The 18,686-nt window shown below is 36.1% G+C and overlaps 1 protein-coding gene across 3 annotated transcripts in view; it reads left to right on the top strand.

The window, feature by feature from the left end:
* Slc44a1 (solute carrier family 44 member 1) overlaps positions 1-18,686 on the top strand; it is a 181,593-nt gene that overhangs the window by 125,052 nt on the left and 37,855 nt on the right. Inside the window, exons 14-16 of one of the 3 annotated variants that reach the window (XM_063224409.1) lie at positions 4,060-4,296; positions 6,382-6,462; positions 8,678-11,061. In XM_063224409.1, the coding sequence (XP_063080479.1) occupies positions 4,060-4,296; positions 6,382-6,462; positions 8,678-8,701 (342 nt within the window). In that variant the 3' untranslated portion in view covers positions 8,702-11,061. Of the gene's footprint in view, positions 1-4,059; positions 4,297-6,381; positions 11,062-18,686 lie in introns of those variants that run through there. The other 2 variants (XM_063224411.1, XM_063224407.1) reach the window with 2 other exon arrangements.

The raw sequence follows: 18,686 nt of genomic DNA, 5'->3' as shown, positions 1-18,686 counted from the left end.
AAACCAAAATTTCAGTTTTTTCTGTGTGAAACTGTTACTGGATGTTGGGGTGCCAGAATCTCCTTCTAGAGGAAGTTTTCTGGGTTCTTCCTGTCCCAAAGAACTGGTTGAGACACGTGCAAACAGTAGCAATGTTTTACGTTTATTTAAAGCAGGAAAATAAAAGGCTCTGCAAGTGAATTTGGGCCAGGTGAAAGTGGGAGAAGAAGCACACACTACGGTGTGAAGCTGAATGGTTGTGAAGGAACACAGCACTGGTGGGCTCAGTGGTGACTGCCCGCTGCTGAGGCTGGCATCATCTCTCGGCCGTGCTGTTGGAAAGCTGAGGAAGTTCTTGTGAGAGGTCTGCAGAGGGGTGCAGAGCTTTGGGAACTGCTCTGAGTGTGTGTCCTGGGGCATTGTAATTAATAGGTCACCCTAGTTACCCAGGAAATCTCAGCCATGCCTTGGCTCCCTGCATTGAAACTACAGATGTTCCTTGTTTAATGACCCACGTGTTTAACCGCTGGTGGGGCTCACCATCAAGGCGCATTGTTCAGACTGACAAGTTGCTGATCGGACCTGTGACTCATCTTGATGTTGTACAACTCTGTACATTTTATTGACAGAACTTCAGTGTCTTTCTTTTTTGGTATAGTACACCTTGATTATATAGTACTCAGTGTTTGCTGACAGTACGTACTTTAGTTTTATATTGTTGAACATTACAGTATTGCATATGAGTTATGCAAATAAAAGCAAAGTTATAAAGTTGGAGTTTCCTTTGACTGTTTCTTTATTCTGAATATTATAATGTATATTGTATATGCAGTTCCTCATTTAATGACCAATTCATTTAACAGCCTAGTCTCTGGAGCCGAACTTGGTCGTTAAATGAGTGTCTGTATTTTACCTGTTTACCAATAGTTATTTGTCACAATAGTTATCTTTTCTAATTGACATTATTTGATTTAATAAAATTAGAATGTGAATGCTTGCATATAAATACTATTCTACTGGTAAGCAAAATATTTCAAAATATAGAACCCAAGGGAAAGTAAAGTCATTAATGGAGGACTTAAAAGTGGAAAAAGAAAAAGAAAAGAAGGAAGGGTAAAACATTCCCAGGCATTGAATTCAGTGTTTCAGGATGTTTATTTCAAGAATCATGAGGTGCATTATTATATCTCTGTTAAAGATGAGAAAACAGGCTCAGAAATGTTAAATTAACTTGCTTAGAATCACAAGTAAGGTATCAACTCTATACACCAGGCATGGTGGCACATACCTGTAATCCCAGCACTCCTGTGAGACTGCAGCAGGAAGATTGCCATGAGTTCAAAGCCAATCTGGACTGTATAGCAAGACCTGTCTCCAAAAAACAAAACAGAATAAAAAAACTAAATATTAACTATAATTCAAGTCTCCACCTTTCAGACTCCCAAGTTAGTGTCCTTTTCTTCCTGCTTGTTACACCCTAATCTGTGTGCATCTTTTCTATATTCCCAACAGATTATTCTCCAAAAGAGGAGTGTCTAAACTTATTTTAAATTATGCATTCTGTTAGTATAAAGTTTGAGCTCAATTCCCCAACATATTTCTTTATAAATTATGCATATATATATCACACTAAAAAAGAAATTTTAAAATATATGTGAAATATAAATCGAAGTCCCAGGTAGTCCTGTTGAGTACTCCCCAGAGCAGTGGTGGCGAAACTTTGCCCGCAGGCACGTGGAAACAGGCACTCGGATCCTCTATGTCAGCAGGCCAGCCAATTACACTAGCAGCCGATCATTGGAAAACAATATTTTCCTAAACTCAGTATTTGGATTTAATTGCAGTGTTGGCACTTTATGATAAATAAGTGGATTTAGGGTTGCAGTTTGGGCACTCGGTCCATAAAAAGTTCGCTATCCCTACAGCATGTGAATCCCACCACAGAGTTTTTAAATCTAGACCAGTACTTAAGAAGTAGGCTGTGAACTTTTTTAGCACCTAAGGTACTTCTAAAATAAAATTGCTGGGCTTCATTTTAGGGCCAAACAGTCTGTATTCCTACACAGTGTATACTTTAAGAGCCATTAGTATATCCTTTGCTGGAGTAAATGCATTATGTTTGGGAGTAATTATTATATTTCTTTGACTAACCACCACTAGTTCTTGATGTTGATTCTCATGTGATATAACAGTTAGCCTTCCATCTAAACAGCTTTTTGTCTCAGCATCTACATTGTTTGGACTATAGCCTGTTCCTATAATTGACTTTAACATTTTGAATATGAATTAAATATAATTTTTAGTGGCATGATGAGAGCATACCGAACTCCAGCTCTATCATGGGGTGAATGTGTAAAATTTGCAGACATTTATAAGAAATAACCTATGGTAAATTGAAACCATAAGAATGAAAGAAAATGACAATTAACCCTCTGTAGAAATCACCTCAGAAAATAAGGCACAATTAAAGATGATTCATAAATACTATACTGCCACAAAAATAGTTCAGGGAGCCTTCCAAAGCTTGGGCATACACAGATTTGCTCAGTAAAAGCATGTGTGAAAAGAATCAATTTATCGCTGAATCAGAATATCATGTAGTGCATTATAACTTATGGTTAAGATAACAGTTAAAGAGAACTGCTTTGATGTTATAGAGAGTGGGGAAGATGGAGAATTCTGCTTGTCCTAGGCACTAAGAAAAATGTGGCTGTTGTTCTTGAGTATTCTTTCTTTTTGTTTATTTAAATCCTGTTCCAAAGCTTAGTAAAAGACGGGGGAATAGTGTGCCTAGGATTCAGTATAACCCTTTAACTGTTGTTTGTCAATGTACACGTGTATGCTGAATTTTTACCTGGGAAGACACTGGAGTTGACTTAAGAGGTCTTTACTGTTTACTGTGCCGTGGGTAGGTTGGCCAGGTTTCCCAGTCTATGAAATAGAGCTGATAATGTTTGCTACCATTTTTAAGGGTTTTGAAAAGCTTAAATAAAACATATTCAGAGAGAGATAGCTTTTTTTTTTTTTTTTGCAAAAGAGATGGTGAGGAAATAGGGAAAGGAGGAGGATGAAACAAGATGTGTTACATACATGTACCACCTCACATTGAATGCAATCATCATGACTACAAACATTTGCTAGTAAAAACTTTGAAAGACTTAAAACCACTAAAATTTTTAAAGTGCTGCAAAGTAGATGATGAGCCATCACAGCTGATGATCCTTAACAATAAATACTAGGAGTTTTTATGTTTGTTTTTTGTTTTTTGGTACAAAAAACCTAGTGCTTGCCAAGTTGGCACTTAACGCCACTGAGCCAAATCCCTGGGCCCTGTCTGTTTTATTTTAACATGGATTTTTTTGGGAGGGAGGGGGTAGCCCTTCCAGAGAATTTTAAATTATGAATAATCCTGGAAATTTTAAAATATTTATCACAGTTCATACGCAATAACAAGTGAAACAGGAAAAAATTCTAATAAAGATGTTTGTTGAAGCATTATGTGTATGTGAAAATAATATGTAAATCTCTGACAGAAGAATGGTTAAGTAAATTTTAAATTTCCCATAAAATCAAATTATGTAGCTGAATAAGTAGTTATGAAGCATTTATGATACTATAAATATTAGTGAAGAACTTATATTTGTTTATATACTATTTCATATATGTGAAAGTGCTTCGAAAATTACAAACCAATACCAATGTCAATAGTTTTTTTCGAGTGCTAACAGTACATGTAATTTTTTGCTCAAACATGCATAAATTTACCTTAAAAATGACCAGAAAGTCTAAATATGTGAAGTTTTTAGGAATGGCATAACATTTGGAAAATTTGATTATCTCCCAGATGTGATTCTGTAAACCAGACTCATAAAGTATACTTTTCTAGTTTATATTACGTGACAGAAGATATAACTGTGTATGCATGGGAACATACGGATTATGCTTCTTAGTTTAAGCGCAATGACCTTTTACAGGCATCATTTATAAATAGTGAGGAGAATTTTAAGCCTGCAAGTGACTAAGAAATGATGGTCTTCTAGAGTAGAACATTAGCTGAGTCCTTTGCTCTCTCCGCTGTAGGTGCTGATAGTCTGCAGCACAGGTTTGGCTGGGATTATGCTGCTCAACTACCAGCAGGATTACACAGTGTGGGTGCTGCCTCTGATCATCGTCTGCCTCTTTGCTTTCCTGGTTGCTCACTGCTTCCTCTCCATCTATGAAATGGTTGTGGATGTACTATTCTTGTGTTTTGCCATTGATACAAAGTACAATGATGGAAGCCCTGGGAGAGAGTTCTTCATGGATAAAGTGCTAATGGTGAGTACTTTAAATACCCTCTACCACCTGAAAGATAAAAAGGCCAATAAAAAACACTTCGCTAAGCTTTCTTTTATTTCATTTTCCATCAATGCAATGGTAATTCAAAAGAAACCAGTAGCATCATTCCTGCACGAAGTTAATCTTGGAGAAATCAAAAGAAAAGGTCCTCTTGGAACATGGACCATTTCAGATCCACCTAGGTGGAGCGGCACTCATTAGTTGTCCCAAGTATACTCTGTGGCCCTTCTCTCTGCAGCTACACAAGTTATTGGGAATGGAGCCCAGCAATTTTGCACTAATCTGTATCTCCAGCCAGCCCTTTATATATTTTTGTTTTGTATTGTTTTGAGACAGAGTGTTGCTATGTGATCCTTCTGCCTCAGCCTTCCAGAGTACTGGGTTACAGATAGCACCACCATGCCCAGCTCAAATGAACTTTTAAAAGTGCTTTCTAGCCCTTGAATTGGAGCACTAAGCCACTAATTCTAAGTGCCTTTACCTGAAATGATGATTAAAGACAAAAACTCTTCTTCCAAGTTCTTAATGCCTACCTGTTTTTCTCTTCCACCACCTTTGCAACTGCTACTGCTGTCAACTCTAAAGACATACATAAATTTTATGCCATGCCACATTGAAGGCATTTCATAGTGAGCGCAGATAACAAGGGCATGACTGATAGGTTGTTTTATGTTTTTATATTAGCCCAGATCTAAATCTTTACACAGATATATTCAAACATACGGCTTTTGCAGCTCTCCTGTATGAGAACCTTAATTAAAATGTTTAATCTTTAAAACTACAGTATACTGTTTGCATCAAGGTTAAATGATACCAAATTAAAAGTGCTTTTTAACAAAGATAGTTTATTATTAAGCAGTGAAATATTCATATTTTGAGAATAGATAATATTGAAGACTAAATCTACACTTTGAGATAATACATCGTTTTCTAGAAGTGTGATTTTTTTTTCAGTTAAATCTGAAATATATATTAACAAATATGCAAGACTTTTTTTTAATAGTAAGAATTCTAAATGACCTAGCTCACCTCTTTGGCACTGATTATCTCTTTCAAAATCTGCGAGCATCATAAACTATACATTTTTGACATTTTCATAATTCTACATTGATGTTATTCTCACAATGATGTTTGATTTGTGAGTGTTTCATCTTTCTTGTGATTAAAAAATTTGGAAAAAGAATTTGTTTTTGTTTTTAAAGTCACTGTCAAAAGTAGAATAGACTTTAGTTTTCTCTGTAGGAATGTTGAGGATACTTAATGAAGTGCATCATAATCTTGGACAGGATAGAAGTGTTTCCTTTGGAGCAAATTCCCATTTCAACTGCTGGCATCAGGTTCCCCACTGATACTCCTGTCTTTCTGTTCTCTTGGGACCAGACAGACATTTTTGAAATAGTTTATATTGTTTGGCTTAAAACAAAATATTTCATGCTTAGCGGTATTAAGTTTTACCTTCCAAGTGTTTAAAGCAGAGTTGTAAAATAAAATGATCTTATTTTATTTAAGTTTGATATGGAAAAATAAACATTCTGAGTATGAAGAAATAGTCTTTTAAGAACATTTGGCATTTTTTTTCTCCTGGGAAAAATTAGCATTATCTCTTGGAACCTTAGTTTACTGTCACAGTGAATGGATGGAAGATTTTATGTCAGAGAGCTGCAACCCATCTCACAAATACAGCAGTTCTTATACATGATACTAAATATTATTTACTACTATGTTTTTAGGGCATTCATTTACAGAGATTGAGTCAAATATAAAGGTAAGCCTGTCCTAGTGGCTCACACCTATTATCCCAGCACTTTGGGAAGTTGAGGCAGGAAGACTTCAGATTCTTTGAGCCCAGCCTGGGCAGTTTAGCAAATTAATGAGACCCTGTGTCAAAATTATCTAAAATAATCTAAAATAAAAAAGATTGGGAATGTGGCTCAGGATGAAGGCCTAGAATTCAACCCCAAGTACCTCCGAATGAATAAATGCGTGACTATTCCTTAAAATTCACCTGCCAGCTGAAATCTAAAAAGGCCCAAGAATTTATACTATGTGGTTCATATTTTGCAGGAATTTGTGGAAAACAGTAGGAAAGCAATGAAAGAAGCTGGTAAGGGAGGCGCTGCTGATGCCCGAGAGCTAAAGCCGATGGTAGGTGGAGATGAGGAGGCAGCTAACCTCCAAGAATTTCACTTTCACTTCCTCTCTCTCTCTGTTCTCACCGACTACACTTCCTCTGGAGAAGCTTTTGTTATCTGTATCACTCAGGACTTGCTGCTCTTTCTGTTTGTCTGTTTACCCATCACTTGGATGGCAGAGTTCTTGTCACAGCTAAGGCCACCATCTGTAAAAGTAAGCTGAAAGGAACAGCATCTTCACCGGGCGCAGGGAACCAGGGCTCATCGTGTCCTCTCTGTGGCGAAACCGCTGTTTCCCATTTCCTTTTTTTCTATCTCAGTGTTTAGTTTTCATCTGACTGAATGTTTGATTTTTATCATTTGGAAGGTGAAATCGCAATTCCTTTCAACTTGCTAAAGTTTGTATTCCTCGTTTTTTTCAAGTATTGTTCTGTTTACATTGCTCTTTTCCTCTTCGGTGACTTTTTCTTCTGTTGCCTCAATTGTACTTTATTTCTTAAGCTATATTTCTGTGGCGATCACTGGAGTTTTCCATCAACACCCACACTCCCTCTCATTAAGACCTACTCCTCTCCCAGTTTATTTGTGAAAAGGAAAAGTTTCCCTAGTCAATTATTTATATAATATTAACTTGTTAATTCATTCAACTTTCAATTTGAAAAAACCAACTTGGTTAGTGTAAGAGAATCCTGAGTTGTTTTCCTCAAGATATTTTTGTTGCAGCATAACACATGTCTGTGGCATATATTAACCTAATTAAGACCACAGCGACAGTGCTGCCAACCTTATGGGACTTGGAGAAATGAAGAAGGCTTTCTTTCTTCTAATGGCTTGACTCCCCTCATTGTAGAGGAAAATAAAGGTCCCAAGCCTAACATGTAGGAGGACATAGTGTACATAAAATCTTACAATATAAATTTTCCTTTCCCACCTTTTCAGTAATTGAAACATCTGTGGAATCATTCTTCAGCAATAGACATTTAAAGAAGGGAGAAGTTGAAAACTTGCTAAGTTAGCCATCCACGCCATGTGTTTCTGTATTATTCTTTAGTAAAAGGTAGACGAGTTGTAACAGACCAGAGTACACGTATTCATTCCTTCCTTAGCTACACCCCTAATTTATGCAAACTATAATCACAGAAAATTATCCTGGTGATATGGCATTCTGCGAGAAGCCAAACATTTTTAGAAGTTTTTCTAATGGTATTTTTAGTTTTAATGTGATGTCCCTTTCTACCAACAATGCATTAAAATCTTCATTCAGTTTTTGCTTCCATTTTGTTTACCAATTCATTGCTCACTGATGAATGGCAAAAAACGTTTGCTGTATCCCAAAATATATCTTTTATGTACATAGTTCTGCTGGTTTGGACATTATACTATTTGGTCTCTTAAGAATGCCTTAAGTGGTTAAAAAATTCCCCAACATAGTGATCTAAAGCTTTATTTTTTAACACTGAATACTTTACCTTTCTTTCATAGTATGCACGATCTGAATTAACCCCTGCTACTACCATCCTGTGTCAGAGAATTATCTGAGGAATTTCCCCTAAAGTTTGGAAAATAGTAAAATTTAGAATTGCTTATTTGTATTTGCTTGTGTTATTCTCTTAGGTAAAAGTTCTGTAACAAAGCATCATGCCTGTTTTGCAATATCTAGAAACACTGCTGCTGTCTGTCTTTTTCTTTAATTGGATATTTTAATTTAGGGCCTATTTTTAGCCTACAAAATAATGCTCAGGAAAATGAGGTTTAAAATTTTCCTTTTGATAAGGGATCGTTGAACTAACAGAACGTCAAGTTTTCTTCTTGGACTTTTTCTTAAGAGAACCTTACAAGTAAAGGAAATTTTAAAGATTGTTGAGGTCTTTCTAATAGTTCTTTGAAAGCAGTTTTAGAAAAATATGAAATACAGTGATATTAAGGGAAGTTTGGTTTGTCTGCTTGCTGTCATACAGGGAAAGACTTAAAGAGAAAAGGAGGGGAAAGCGTGGACTCTTCGGGGACACGGGTTAGAGAAGTAGGTTGTCTCAGAGACGATTTTGAAGGCAACATGACTTCCAGTGTTCACAGGAATTTTGGTCCCAGTAATATACACTCAGAGGAGGAATCCCCGTCCATTTTGTCCTGTTGCTGTTAGTGACCGTGTGTATGTTTGTATCATCACTCATGCTCTCCTTTTAATGGTAATTGTCTAAGATTATACTCTGTATGACTTTGTTTTCTAGGCTTCGGGAGCAAGTTCTGCTTGAACCTAGCCGACGGTTATGGAACCCATTGACATTCCAAAACAATATATACACATAACTATGTATTTGTGTGTGTGGGTGTGTGTATATATATATGTATGTGTGTATATATATGTGTATGTATATATACACACACACACATAATCAGCCAAAATCAGAAAAAAGGAACAGGGATTTAATACCTTTTTTATGCTTATTTTTGTCAAACATGTACTCCTTTCATACGGGTGGCTTTTACAAGGCAACTTCCGTCATTTAATGTTTTCAATTGTAATTGTCTTAATGGAAATGTTAGATTCATATCTGATTAACATTTTTAATAACTTAGAGGAGATTTTAACTTTCGTTACTTAAATTAGGTAAAATCGCAACAAATTCTTGTCAAAAATTTATTCAGGAATAACTTTCCTGATGTGTGTTATAAAATCAAGATGGTATTTTACCGACGCCTACGTCACAGTACATCAGGACCAGGCTTGTGCTTTCAGATAACTAAATAAAGCATTATTCCGGCCAATTCCCCCCAGTCAAAAGCCATGTCATTTTACTTTCAGAAACATGCAAGTGGGCCCATTCTGGGAATTTTCTTAGTAGCTCATATATTTGTCAGCCAACATTAAAGAGAAACCAACTCCTCAGGTATTTGTAGTTTACCCTAACGCTTCTATAGAAGAAAGTTGGAAAAAGAAAAGGGTAGATAATCTTTCTTATGCAAACTTTTTCTTACATTTGTCTTTCTTTTTTTTTTTTACTTTAGTAGCATTCTTCACACATTTGTGTGCCTGATTTGAACAGAAGCTGGGGCACCCAGCAAGTTTAGCCTTTAAGTTTCTGTGTATTGATTTTTAGATTAAGTAGTGTTAGGAGGAATTAAAAAGGGACAAAAATGTGGAGCATAGAGCATTGAAAATTCCAGTGCTTGGGCTTTTGCTTCAGAAGAACTTCAGTGGCTTAGGGTTAAACAGCCATTGTATTCAAATGTTTGCTATAAAATCTGAAAATACACTGGCAGGTGCTCCTCTCTTTGGCAAATCATAGACTATCCAGTGTTCTCCAACATTTAACTGAAGAATTGGTTAGTGTTTTGTTTCTCAAGTGTGAATGTTCTTTATGATTAGGGGGTGGGGTAGAGGTGTTTTGTTGTTCTTTTGGTTTTTTTATTCCTGAAGCTTACCAGATATGAATGGCTAATATTCCATTGTTCTGCTTATTGTAATGGTGAATGCTTTAAAGAAAAAAAGTGTAATTTGCTAAGAATAATTCATGATCTGTTTATGCGATAACTCCTTTTTGTTACAATTTTTTTAAAAAAAGCTATTTTTGTTAATGTAAAGTAAATATTTCAGAGCAAATTTTTTAAACTTATTGCACTAAATACAGGCTCTGTACAAAAAAGAAAAAAAGAAAAAAAAAAGCCTCAGCATTTTATCATTCCATGGAAAGAGAATCTTTTGCAAGAAACCATTGCCTCTGACCAGAATTGGACAGTGCTTTAGACTAGGATTATGGGAAGCATACACTTATTGTCACTAGGGCTTAATAAGCAGCTTTTTCCTAATATGCTTCCTTTCAAAGGGTTGGACCTTTAAATTGCTGCAAAAAGTAAATTGTATTTTTTTTTTAAAGTATTGGTGTTCTTTAGCTAGGCTAAAATGTGCTAACTGCCTTGGTTTCTTTTCAAAGCTCATGTAATATTTCTGATTTTCCAGAATATTTGCAATAAGAGTCTGGATTAATACACACACACATGCACGTGCATAAAATTAAGAGTTCATGTTTTAGCAAGATATGGAAACCAACATTGTGGGCATAGCTATTTTAAAATAATAATTCTCCAGAAGTTAACATCCAACATCTAGTGTTGCCACCATCACTGTATCTTTTATATTATTTGAAATGAAATAAATATAATTATGTAACTAACAATTATCCAAATAGGTGAGAGAGCAAATCACGTAAGAAAACTCAGAATACTACCTGTTTCATAGCTACGCAGATTTTGGACTTTCAGAAACATTGGGAACTAAATTTAGAATTGGCAAAAGTCTGGAAGATGGGTGTCCAAACAGAAGACATTCCAAGAGCTAGCTATTTTAGGAGGTGTTCTTCCAAAGGGACTGATGGAAATCTTGAACTTGGAAATTAGGTTCTACTCACTTGGACATCCCCACGTCATGGATTCTCGCTGCCCCCTGTTTCATGTGCTCGCAATCTCAGCTTTTTGGAAGCCACCAGGAATGCTTTCTAATTATAATTTGCAACTAGAACTGTAATCAGAAAGAAATTTTGTATTTTTGTATAACTTGATTGTGTGCCATTTTATATAACAGGTCCTGTTTTACAAATAAATTTTGTTTTACTAACATTGTGTTTAGAAATTATGATCTATGTGTAACCATGTCATTTGAGTTCCTAATTGATTTCCCAGGCTGTTTTTCCTAAGTAAATTTGTGTACCACACAGATATATGCAAATATGCATATATATTACACAGGCACACACAGAGGGATATTTGATATATGGAATATCACTCTCACATGAACTTCATTCCTTGATTAATTTGGTAAGGCATCATAGAGGCTTTTTAGCAGTGTTTCAGTGCTTTGAGGTTATGTTCGGATATTCCCGCTGCCTCTTTCATTCATTGCAAATCATTCTTCAGCTAGCTACGGGCTGCCTTATTGCTATTTGCTCACTGCTTCCATCTTCTGCCCAAGTGAGAAGAATCGATGAAGAACAAAAATTATCTGTGAAATGTGATACCTGAATAATTTTATAAACCATTGACTCTGTGTTGTGGTTTTTGTCTTTTTCTGTGATAGTTTTTCAAAACTGCATGTAGGAGTCCTATCCCTAGAGTTATCGTTAGGATCTCCTATTACACATGGTAGTGGTCTGGAGTGTCATTGTTTTCTGCTATCAGATAGTTAGGGCTTTGGTACATTACTTAGATCTGTAGGTTCCTGCCTCAAAAATAAGCTATGCTGTACTATGATATAAAGGGAAAAGGTTAAATTCCAGTGTAAATACAAGAGACCTGTCTTCAAGGAGAGGCTTAGAGTATAGTAATAACATCAGCAATTTAGCAAGGGCACTGAGATTGTATAATCCTTGCATGGATGAGCAGAGCTCAAAACAGGTTGTTCATTTAGACCATTTAATGTAATGGTTAATGTTTAGGATTAAGGTTTTTATCCTATCCTATAGGATAGTGAATTCCGAAGTCACTGCAGTTTAAGTAGCCAAAACTGTATGTGGTCCCTGAGTGTCTTCTGTAATGGAAGCATAAGTTTTTCTATGTTAAAATAGTCTCTCCTATTTTCCTTTTTTTTCTGTGGAGAGCATTAACCTACTGGTTACAAATTCTTCCCCATACCACTGGCCGTGGTGTTTACCAAGAGTTCTCTTCTTTCCCAGAGGAGTTTCAGAATTTCTCCCCAGTAGGCTGTGGCAAAGGGTTGATTCTTTATTCTGGTCCTGATCTGCTTAAAACAAAATAATCCTTCTTCCTCCTTCTTCTTCAAAACTGGAATTGCATGCACCAGATGTTTGCAAGGATACACAGTGCTTTCGAGGCTTAAAACATTTCCACCACACACAATCAATAGCTACTAAAAGATATTTCACAATATCTCCATCATATGAAGTAGCATTGTGAGATCATTTGCAAAACCAGAGCTGTGTGCTATGATAATTCAAACATTTTATTTTATTTTTTTATTTCACTATTGGTTAGTATCTCTCATTTGAATTGGAGTTTCTAGAGTTTGCTTCAAGATGATCTTTAAACTTTCACCGTTCAGTATCTGAGTTCTCTATTGCTGTTATGGGGAGAAAATCTTGGAGTCTCAAGACTTATCAGTGCACCTGACACAGTTAATTTCGTACATTCCATCTGACAAGTGCTTGCCTGGAGTTAAGTTATGGTGTGTGAATATATATTGGAGAATTGTGGGTTCATAAGTAAATGCACAAAGCAGAGACTTGTGTATTCTACATTCATAGCAAAGAATGCCTTTTGCTTTAAATATGTATTTATATAGCATTGTGCACTAAGGAATGCATGTTAGTCCTTTTGAAAAGTAGACACTGTTCATATACAGTAGCTGCTTTTGGAATTTAACTCACCAGTGTTTAATGGCCCATAGCCCAAATTTTGAAAAAGCAAGACCCTTGATTGTTTTAAGAGAAAATCTAAAGCTAAGTTTTAAAAATATGAAAACTAAACATGTCATACATACTTACAAATTTAAAATAGCATACTTTTAAAATTTCATAAATTTGAGCCAAATTCTTGTATTTCATGTTTTTAATTTGAGGCCAATTTTAATGCAAGATTTAAATCTTTGAAAATGTATTTTTTACAGAAAGCTTAAATGCAGTTTTTAAACATGTGAATTTCTGTGGAAAGCCTTTTTTTCTATAGAATTATTATAGTGCCCTTTCTCCTCATCTTGATTTTTCTGTGTGCAAAACTAAATAATGATTTAGTTTTAATTTTGCATGAACCACCACACATTTGTAAATTACATAGACAGGATTTAAATTTGATGTGTTCTAAGGGAATTCATTAGTAAATTTGTTTAGGTGATATGAAATTGTTAGGGACTCAAATATTAAGCTATTTCTACATTTTGATACTTAGCTTTACAATGAACTGACTTTCACCAGACTAGGGAGTTCAGAATAAGAAAGTTTGTGCTGGGCCTGGTGGTACACACCTGTAATCCCAGCACTTGGGAGGTTAAGGTAGGAGGATTGTGGCGAGTTCAAGGCCAGCCTGAGCTACAAAGTGAGCTCAAGGCCATCCTGAACTGCGCAGTGAGACCCTGTATTTAAAAAAAAAAAAAAAAAAAAAAAAGCTTGTACTCATGGTCTAGTCAAAATCTGATTGAACATGAAAGCATTATTTTACAGATAGTCCAGAAATGTTCCAATTTTATTTGCTAAGATCTGAGTTAAATATGTGATATTTTAAAGCAGATTCATCTGAGGAATCTGGATCCCTTTGAATTGTAGACTTTTTCTAAAATCCACTTAACACATCTATGAATACTTCAGATTTTCATAGAATGGTTAGCCTCCCTAATGATCCTTTTAAAATGAAACTTAGCACCTTTGGCCTGGAATTTTAATAAGGACTTTTATGTATTTAGTACTAGGTTTGGAAATAGAAACCACACTGAACAGAATAAATAACCAGATGGTCAGTGTTGAATCCTCATACCTTGAAGGTATGAAGAGGTGTAACATTTGCTAATTTTTTTAGCAATGGACACAATAAGACAAATCCAAGAAATAAAGAATCCTTGAAATTACCTAATAACACACGATTTTTTTTTTATTGCTCAGATAATGATATGTTTCATTGTGCTATCAGGATTTCACTGTATTATTGTCAACGTGACCAAAAACATTTGAAGATGATAACTTGGTGAACATAGTATATATATTTGACCAGAAACAATGGAAAATATCAGGAACAGGTACTGATGACAGGAATATGAAAAGTATTTTCTCCCCGTATAAGTTAGGGAGGTGTTTCCTGTTTTGAGTCTTCTATCTCTTAGAGCAGTCTTGGACCACTAAATTAATGGAACCACATCTTCATTCCCCATGTCCACCCATCTTCTTTCTGTGGGGAACCATGTGGAGTTCATGTCTGCAACTCACTCTTAGGTAATGGTTCTGCATGTACATGGCAGGCCTCTGGGAAAGTTCTCTGGGTCCTTGAAAAAGCAGGCAGCAACCCTAAAGGAGTTTGAAATTATTTTAAAGTTTTATTCCAGTGGATCACAGTTTATATAATCAGACATCAAACCACTACCAATTTTTTTGGCTGAAGAAAGCACTGGGAATTTCCCATCTGTCTAATTAAGCAAAAAAGAAAATTTGGCTCCTTACTTTACCCCCAGCCACTCCTAGAAAACCTCTAATAAACTTTCCCTAGTAATAAACCATCCACTACAGTAAATTTCAATATAAGGCAGCAGAGGGCCAAAGTCTAGTCTAAATTTTACAGATCCTTTTGGGTCTTAGCATAGAAATGACCTAAAAGAATATTCTGATCTTCATTTATGAATTTTATCATCCTTCCAGCTAGAAATATCTAAATTAGCTGTTGCTTGAGAAATATGTGTTAATCTGCTACTCTGTGTGAGTTAAAATAAGCATTAAAAAGATTTAGGAGATAAAGGGCAGATAGAACAGGTCCCAAGGACCATTCTGCCTGCTTCTAGAAAGGAGAGAAGGCTCTTCGTTTTACCGTGCTGACTTCTTTACATACAGTGTGTTAGAAATGTGTCACAGAGAACGTAACAACACTAGAATAGCTTTGGAGATTGGTGATTTGAGGCAGGGACTAATCAGTAAGATTTCCCTCATCATTTGGGTCCCAGTAGTCTGGGCTCCGAACTCTGGGTTGGATTCTCTTGTTTTTACTAGTTCTGATTTTTCAGAGACGCCCACATGGGGAAAGTTACCCTTTTTCCTAATATTGCTCAAGTGTTCCTGGACTCTACTGTGTGATTTTCTGATTTCTACCCTCCCCTTAAGGCCATAATGAAGAGAAATTTCAATTTTGCTGTCTTAGAATATTCATGACCACTAAATACACCTCTAGCAGATCTTGCACCTAATAAAGTAAATTCAAGTAGGCTGTTAGCTGAGTTGATGAGAGCAGGGGAAGAAACATTTACAACTAAGAAACAAAAGGAAAGGAGAAAAGTGTGAAGGACATGTAACGAAAAACGCAGGGCTCTGAGAAAACAACCAAAGACAAAAGCCTGTCTTCTGAAGACCAAAGGGCCACCTCTTATCTCCTTGCTGGCACAGCCTTTCTGAATTTGATTGGAAGATGTGACTCCTAGAATAAGGCAGCTGGGTCTTAAAGACCAGCCAATGTGATAGGAAGCTGCTGTGGATCTCAGGCACTGATGATCACTTCCAGTGTCCAGCCTCACCTGTTGTAGTATGAACAGAAAATGGCACATCAGTGAGTCTGAACTTCTCACTGCTACGTAACCCAGCATGAGACATACATTGTGGTGCCGCATATCTAATACCTTTTTGTCTTTCTTTTTTACCATTGCATCCTATTTTAGAGTGTCAGATTTTTGTGTCATGTCTGTCTTTGTCCATTACAAACTCGAGATTCGCAATTAAGCCTTCCATGAATTCCATACTTTGGAATCATTTACCTTAGCATTATTTTGGTTTTTTCTTATTACAGTGTCTCTACACTGTGTGCATGTGGGGAACCAAACATGTAGGTGCTTGAACATGCCCCACAGATACGCTGTAGTCCTAGTATTTGTGGCTGTCATTACTGACACAGTACAGACTTTACAGATGGAGCGTTACGCTCTCCGAGGACTTTAAAAATATGTATATTAAGCAATTAACTTTCTGGAGTTATCAAATCTTGCTGGGAAATTAACTTCTAAGAGCTCTGAATTGGATGGCATTCCATCTGGCTTCAGAGTACAATGAGCTTATATGAAATGGAGCTTTGAAATGTTTTTTTCTTGTGCAGAAATATGGGCTTGAAAAAAGTGCTGATCTAATGCGGTTTTCTCTGTGTACTGACTCAGTTGCCAGAACTATAATGAAAATTGTATTTTAGTCTAACAAATGTATAGAGTTTTTTATGTAATAAATAAAATTTTATAGGAAAGACTGACATTGTCTACTGTGTCATAACACTTACCCATGCTCATGGTAATGATTGATAGAAAGTGATCATTGTTTCAGTTTAGATCAGTGTGCTGCAAGGGTGTTCTCAGCTATTTTCTGCCATTTCTCAGCCTATACTAGAGTGCTTGGAGTATGAAATATAAGTGTTGTAAATATAAGTGTGGTGTCTGAGCTATAAAGGTTATCTACTTCCCACCCAGGCTTCATAGCTAGAGTCTGCATAGCCATATGAATGCTAAGATTACAAAGGAATTCTATCATCAGGCCGAGGAGGAGAGCCCCTTTAGATAAGGTTTACTATCGGAGACATGAACAAAAGCCTTGCTCTATACTGAGTTAATGGCTTTGTGTGTGATTTTTGTGTGGTGTGTTGTCATTTAGGCAAATAACTCTTCCATGTTACAGTTTGGGAAAGTCAATATTGTTTAAAAGGAATTATTTAAGTGCTTGGGGATGTTCTTCCTAAGTGGAAGACCTGTGGCAATACCAGTTTCTCTCCCCCCGCCCTCTGTCTCTCTGTCTCTCTCTCTGTCTCTCTGTCTCTCTCTGTCTCTCTCTCTCTCTCTCCTTTCCTCCTTCCCTCGATTTTTTTCTTGAGACACTGGTCAGTAGATTGCCCTTCATTAACTAATATAATATCCAGACAATATCCCTGGTTGTCTGTACAATTCTGCCAAAAGGAGTTTTTATAGGGCATTTATAAGGATTCTTCAAACACTTAAGTGTTTCTAATGCTGAAGATACTAACTGGTAATAAAAGATACTAACTCTAATAAAAATTGCATTATTCCTCTTACACAGTCCATCTAATGATTAAAAAGCTCATGAAAAACCTCATCTTTCCTGAAAGGTACCCAGAAGTTTCTCTGCTTGGCTATGAAATGAACATTCATTTTTAATCTCAAATGTCAGAAAATAAAAACCTAGAAGGTTCTTTCAAGAGATACAATGTAGTCATGTGTCAGTCAACAATGGTAATGTGTTTTGAGAATTGCCACTAGATCATAGCATCATTGTGCAAACATCAGAGTGTATTTGCACAGACTAAAGTGACTGTACATCACTAGGTGATAACAATCTTATCACCTTTGTGACCACATTTGTGTATGTGGTCCATTGCCATCATGTTCATGACTATTTGTGTATCCCAGCTTAGTATGTAAGTAATGATTAAAATTTGAGCTGCTGCAAATAACTGTCAGCTCTAATAGGTGTTGGATAGTTCAAAAAGAAATTGATGTATCAAGCTCTTTGGCTCCTATGTTTGATCAGATGCCATGGAAATAAGTGGTGGGATAGTACCTTTTCCATTACTTTTTAGTAGTAGCAAATAATACTGAAAGGGACAAATGCTTTGTGCCTTTGATATGATACTGTGACTCATTTACTGTACAAATTCTGCAATAAATAACTTTAGGAGATTTACTTAAGTTAAATTTAGGATTCTAGAAAAAAACAGAACTAGATATTAGTGTACTTCATGAGTTTACCAACAGTGTCAAAAGTTCTCTAGGTAAGAAAGAAGTTAGGTAAGACAGTTCTCTAGTTAGAAGCTTACTGGCCAGTCTGTCAGACTGGAGAAGTAATACCAAGGAAGAATTGCCTTCAAGGCAAATAAGCTTTCAGCCAGCCTGGCATTGTACCCTGTGACCTCACCCTAGGAGATGGGATTTAGGGATTTGTGGTCAGTCTACTCCCTCCATGTTTCAGAAAGGATTCTTGCAGCTTACAATGAAATAAAATAATTTTAGCAGAAAAAAAAAGATCCCCCCCCCCAAATGTCAGGCAAATGTGACTATAGAAAAGGAGATGACCTATAAAAGAAATCCTAGGTTGGGCATGTTCTAAACGCCAAACTTTTTTTCAGTCCTGGCAAAGAGCAATTAAAAGAAGATGCATAGATTAAATGTTAAACAAAAGGAAACCCAAATAGAAGTTCAGTAGGAGGAACTGTGCAAACCTGAACAGTGATGTAAATAATTGTAAACTGAAACAACATTCATGGTGTACTCAGTGAAAAGAACCAGGGGTTAAAGTAATATTTGTAGCACAATCTTACATAACAAATATTTTATCCTAAAGGTTGAGTAGGTGGACTCTTCATCAGTTTGGTGTCAAGACACTGGTAATTGATGTGTTAATTGAAAATTTTGCTTAAGGAAAGAATCATTAAAAATAAGATTTTAAACTACCAAATACAAATATTTACTGGCTTTTTTTTTTTTGTACTGGGGATTGAACTCACAACCTAATGCTTACCAGGTCAGCGCTTATGCCACTGAGCTACATCTCC

The sequence above is a fragment of the Cavia porcellus genome, unplaced genomic scaffold (genome assembly GCF_034190915.1).
Source record: "Cavia porcellus strain 051 isolate PalLab524CR breed Dunkin Hartley unplaced genomic scaffold, mCavPor4.1 scaffold_1, whole genome shotgun sequence".
In the NCBI taxonomy this organism is placed as follows: Eukaryota; Metazoa; Chordata; class Mammalia; order Rodentia; family Caviidae; genus Cavia; species Cavia porcellus.
The sequence above is the reverse complement of the archived record's forward strand: the minus strand, read 5'-3'. Positions and strand labels throughout refer to the sequence as shown.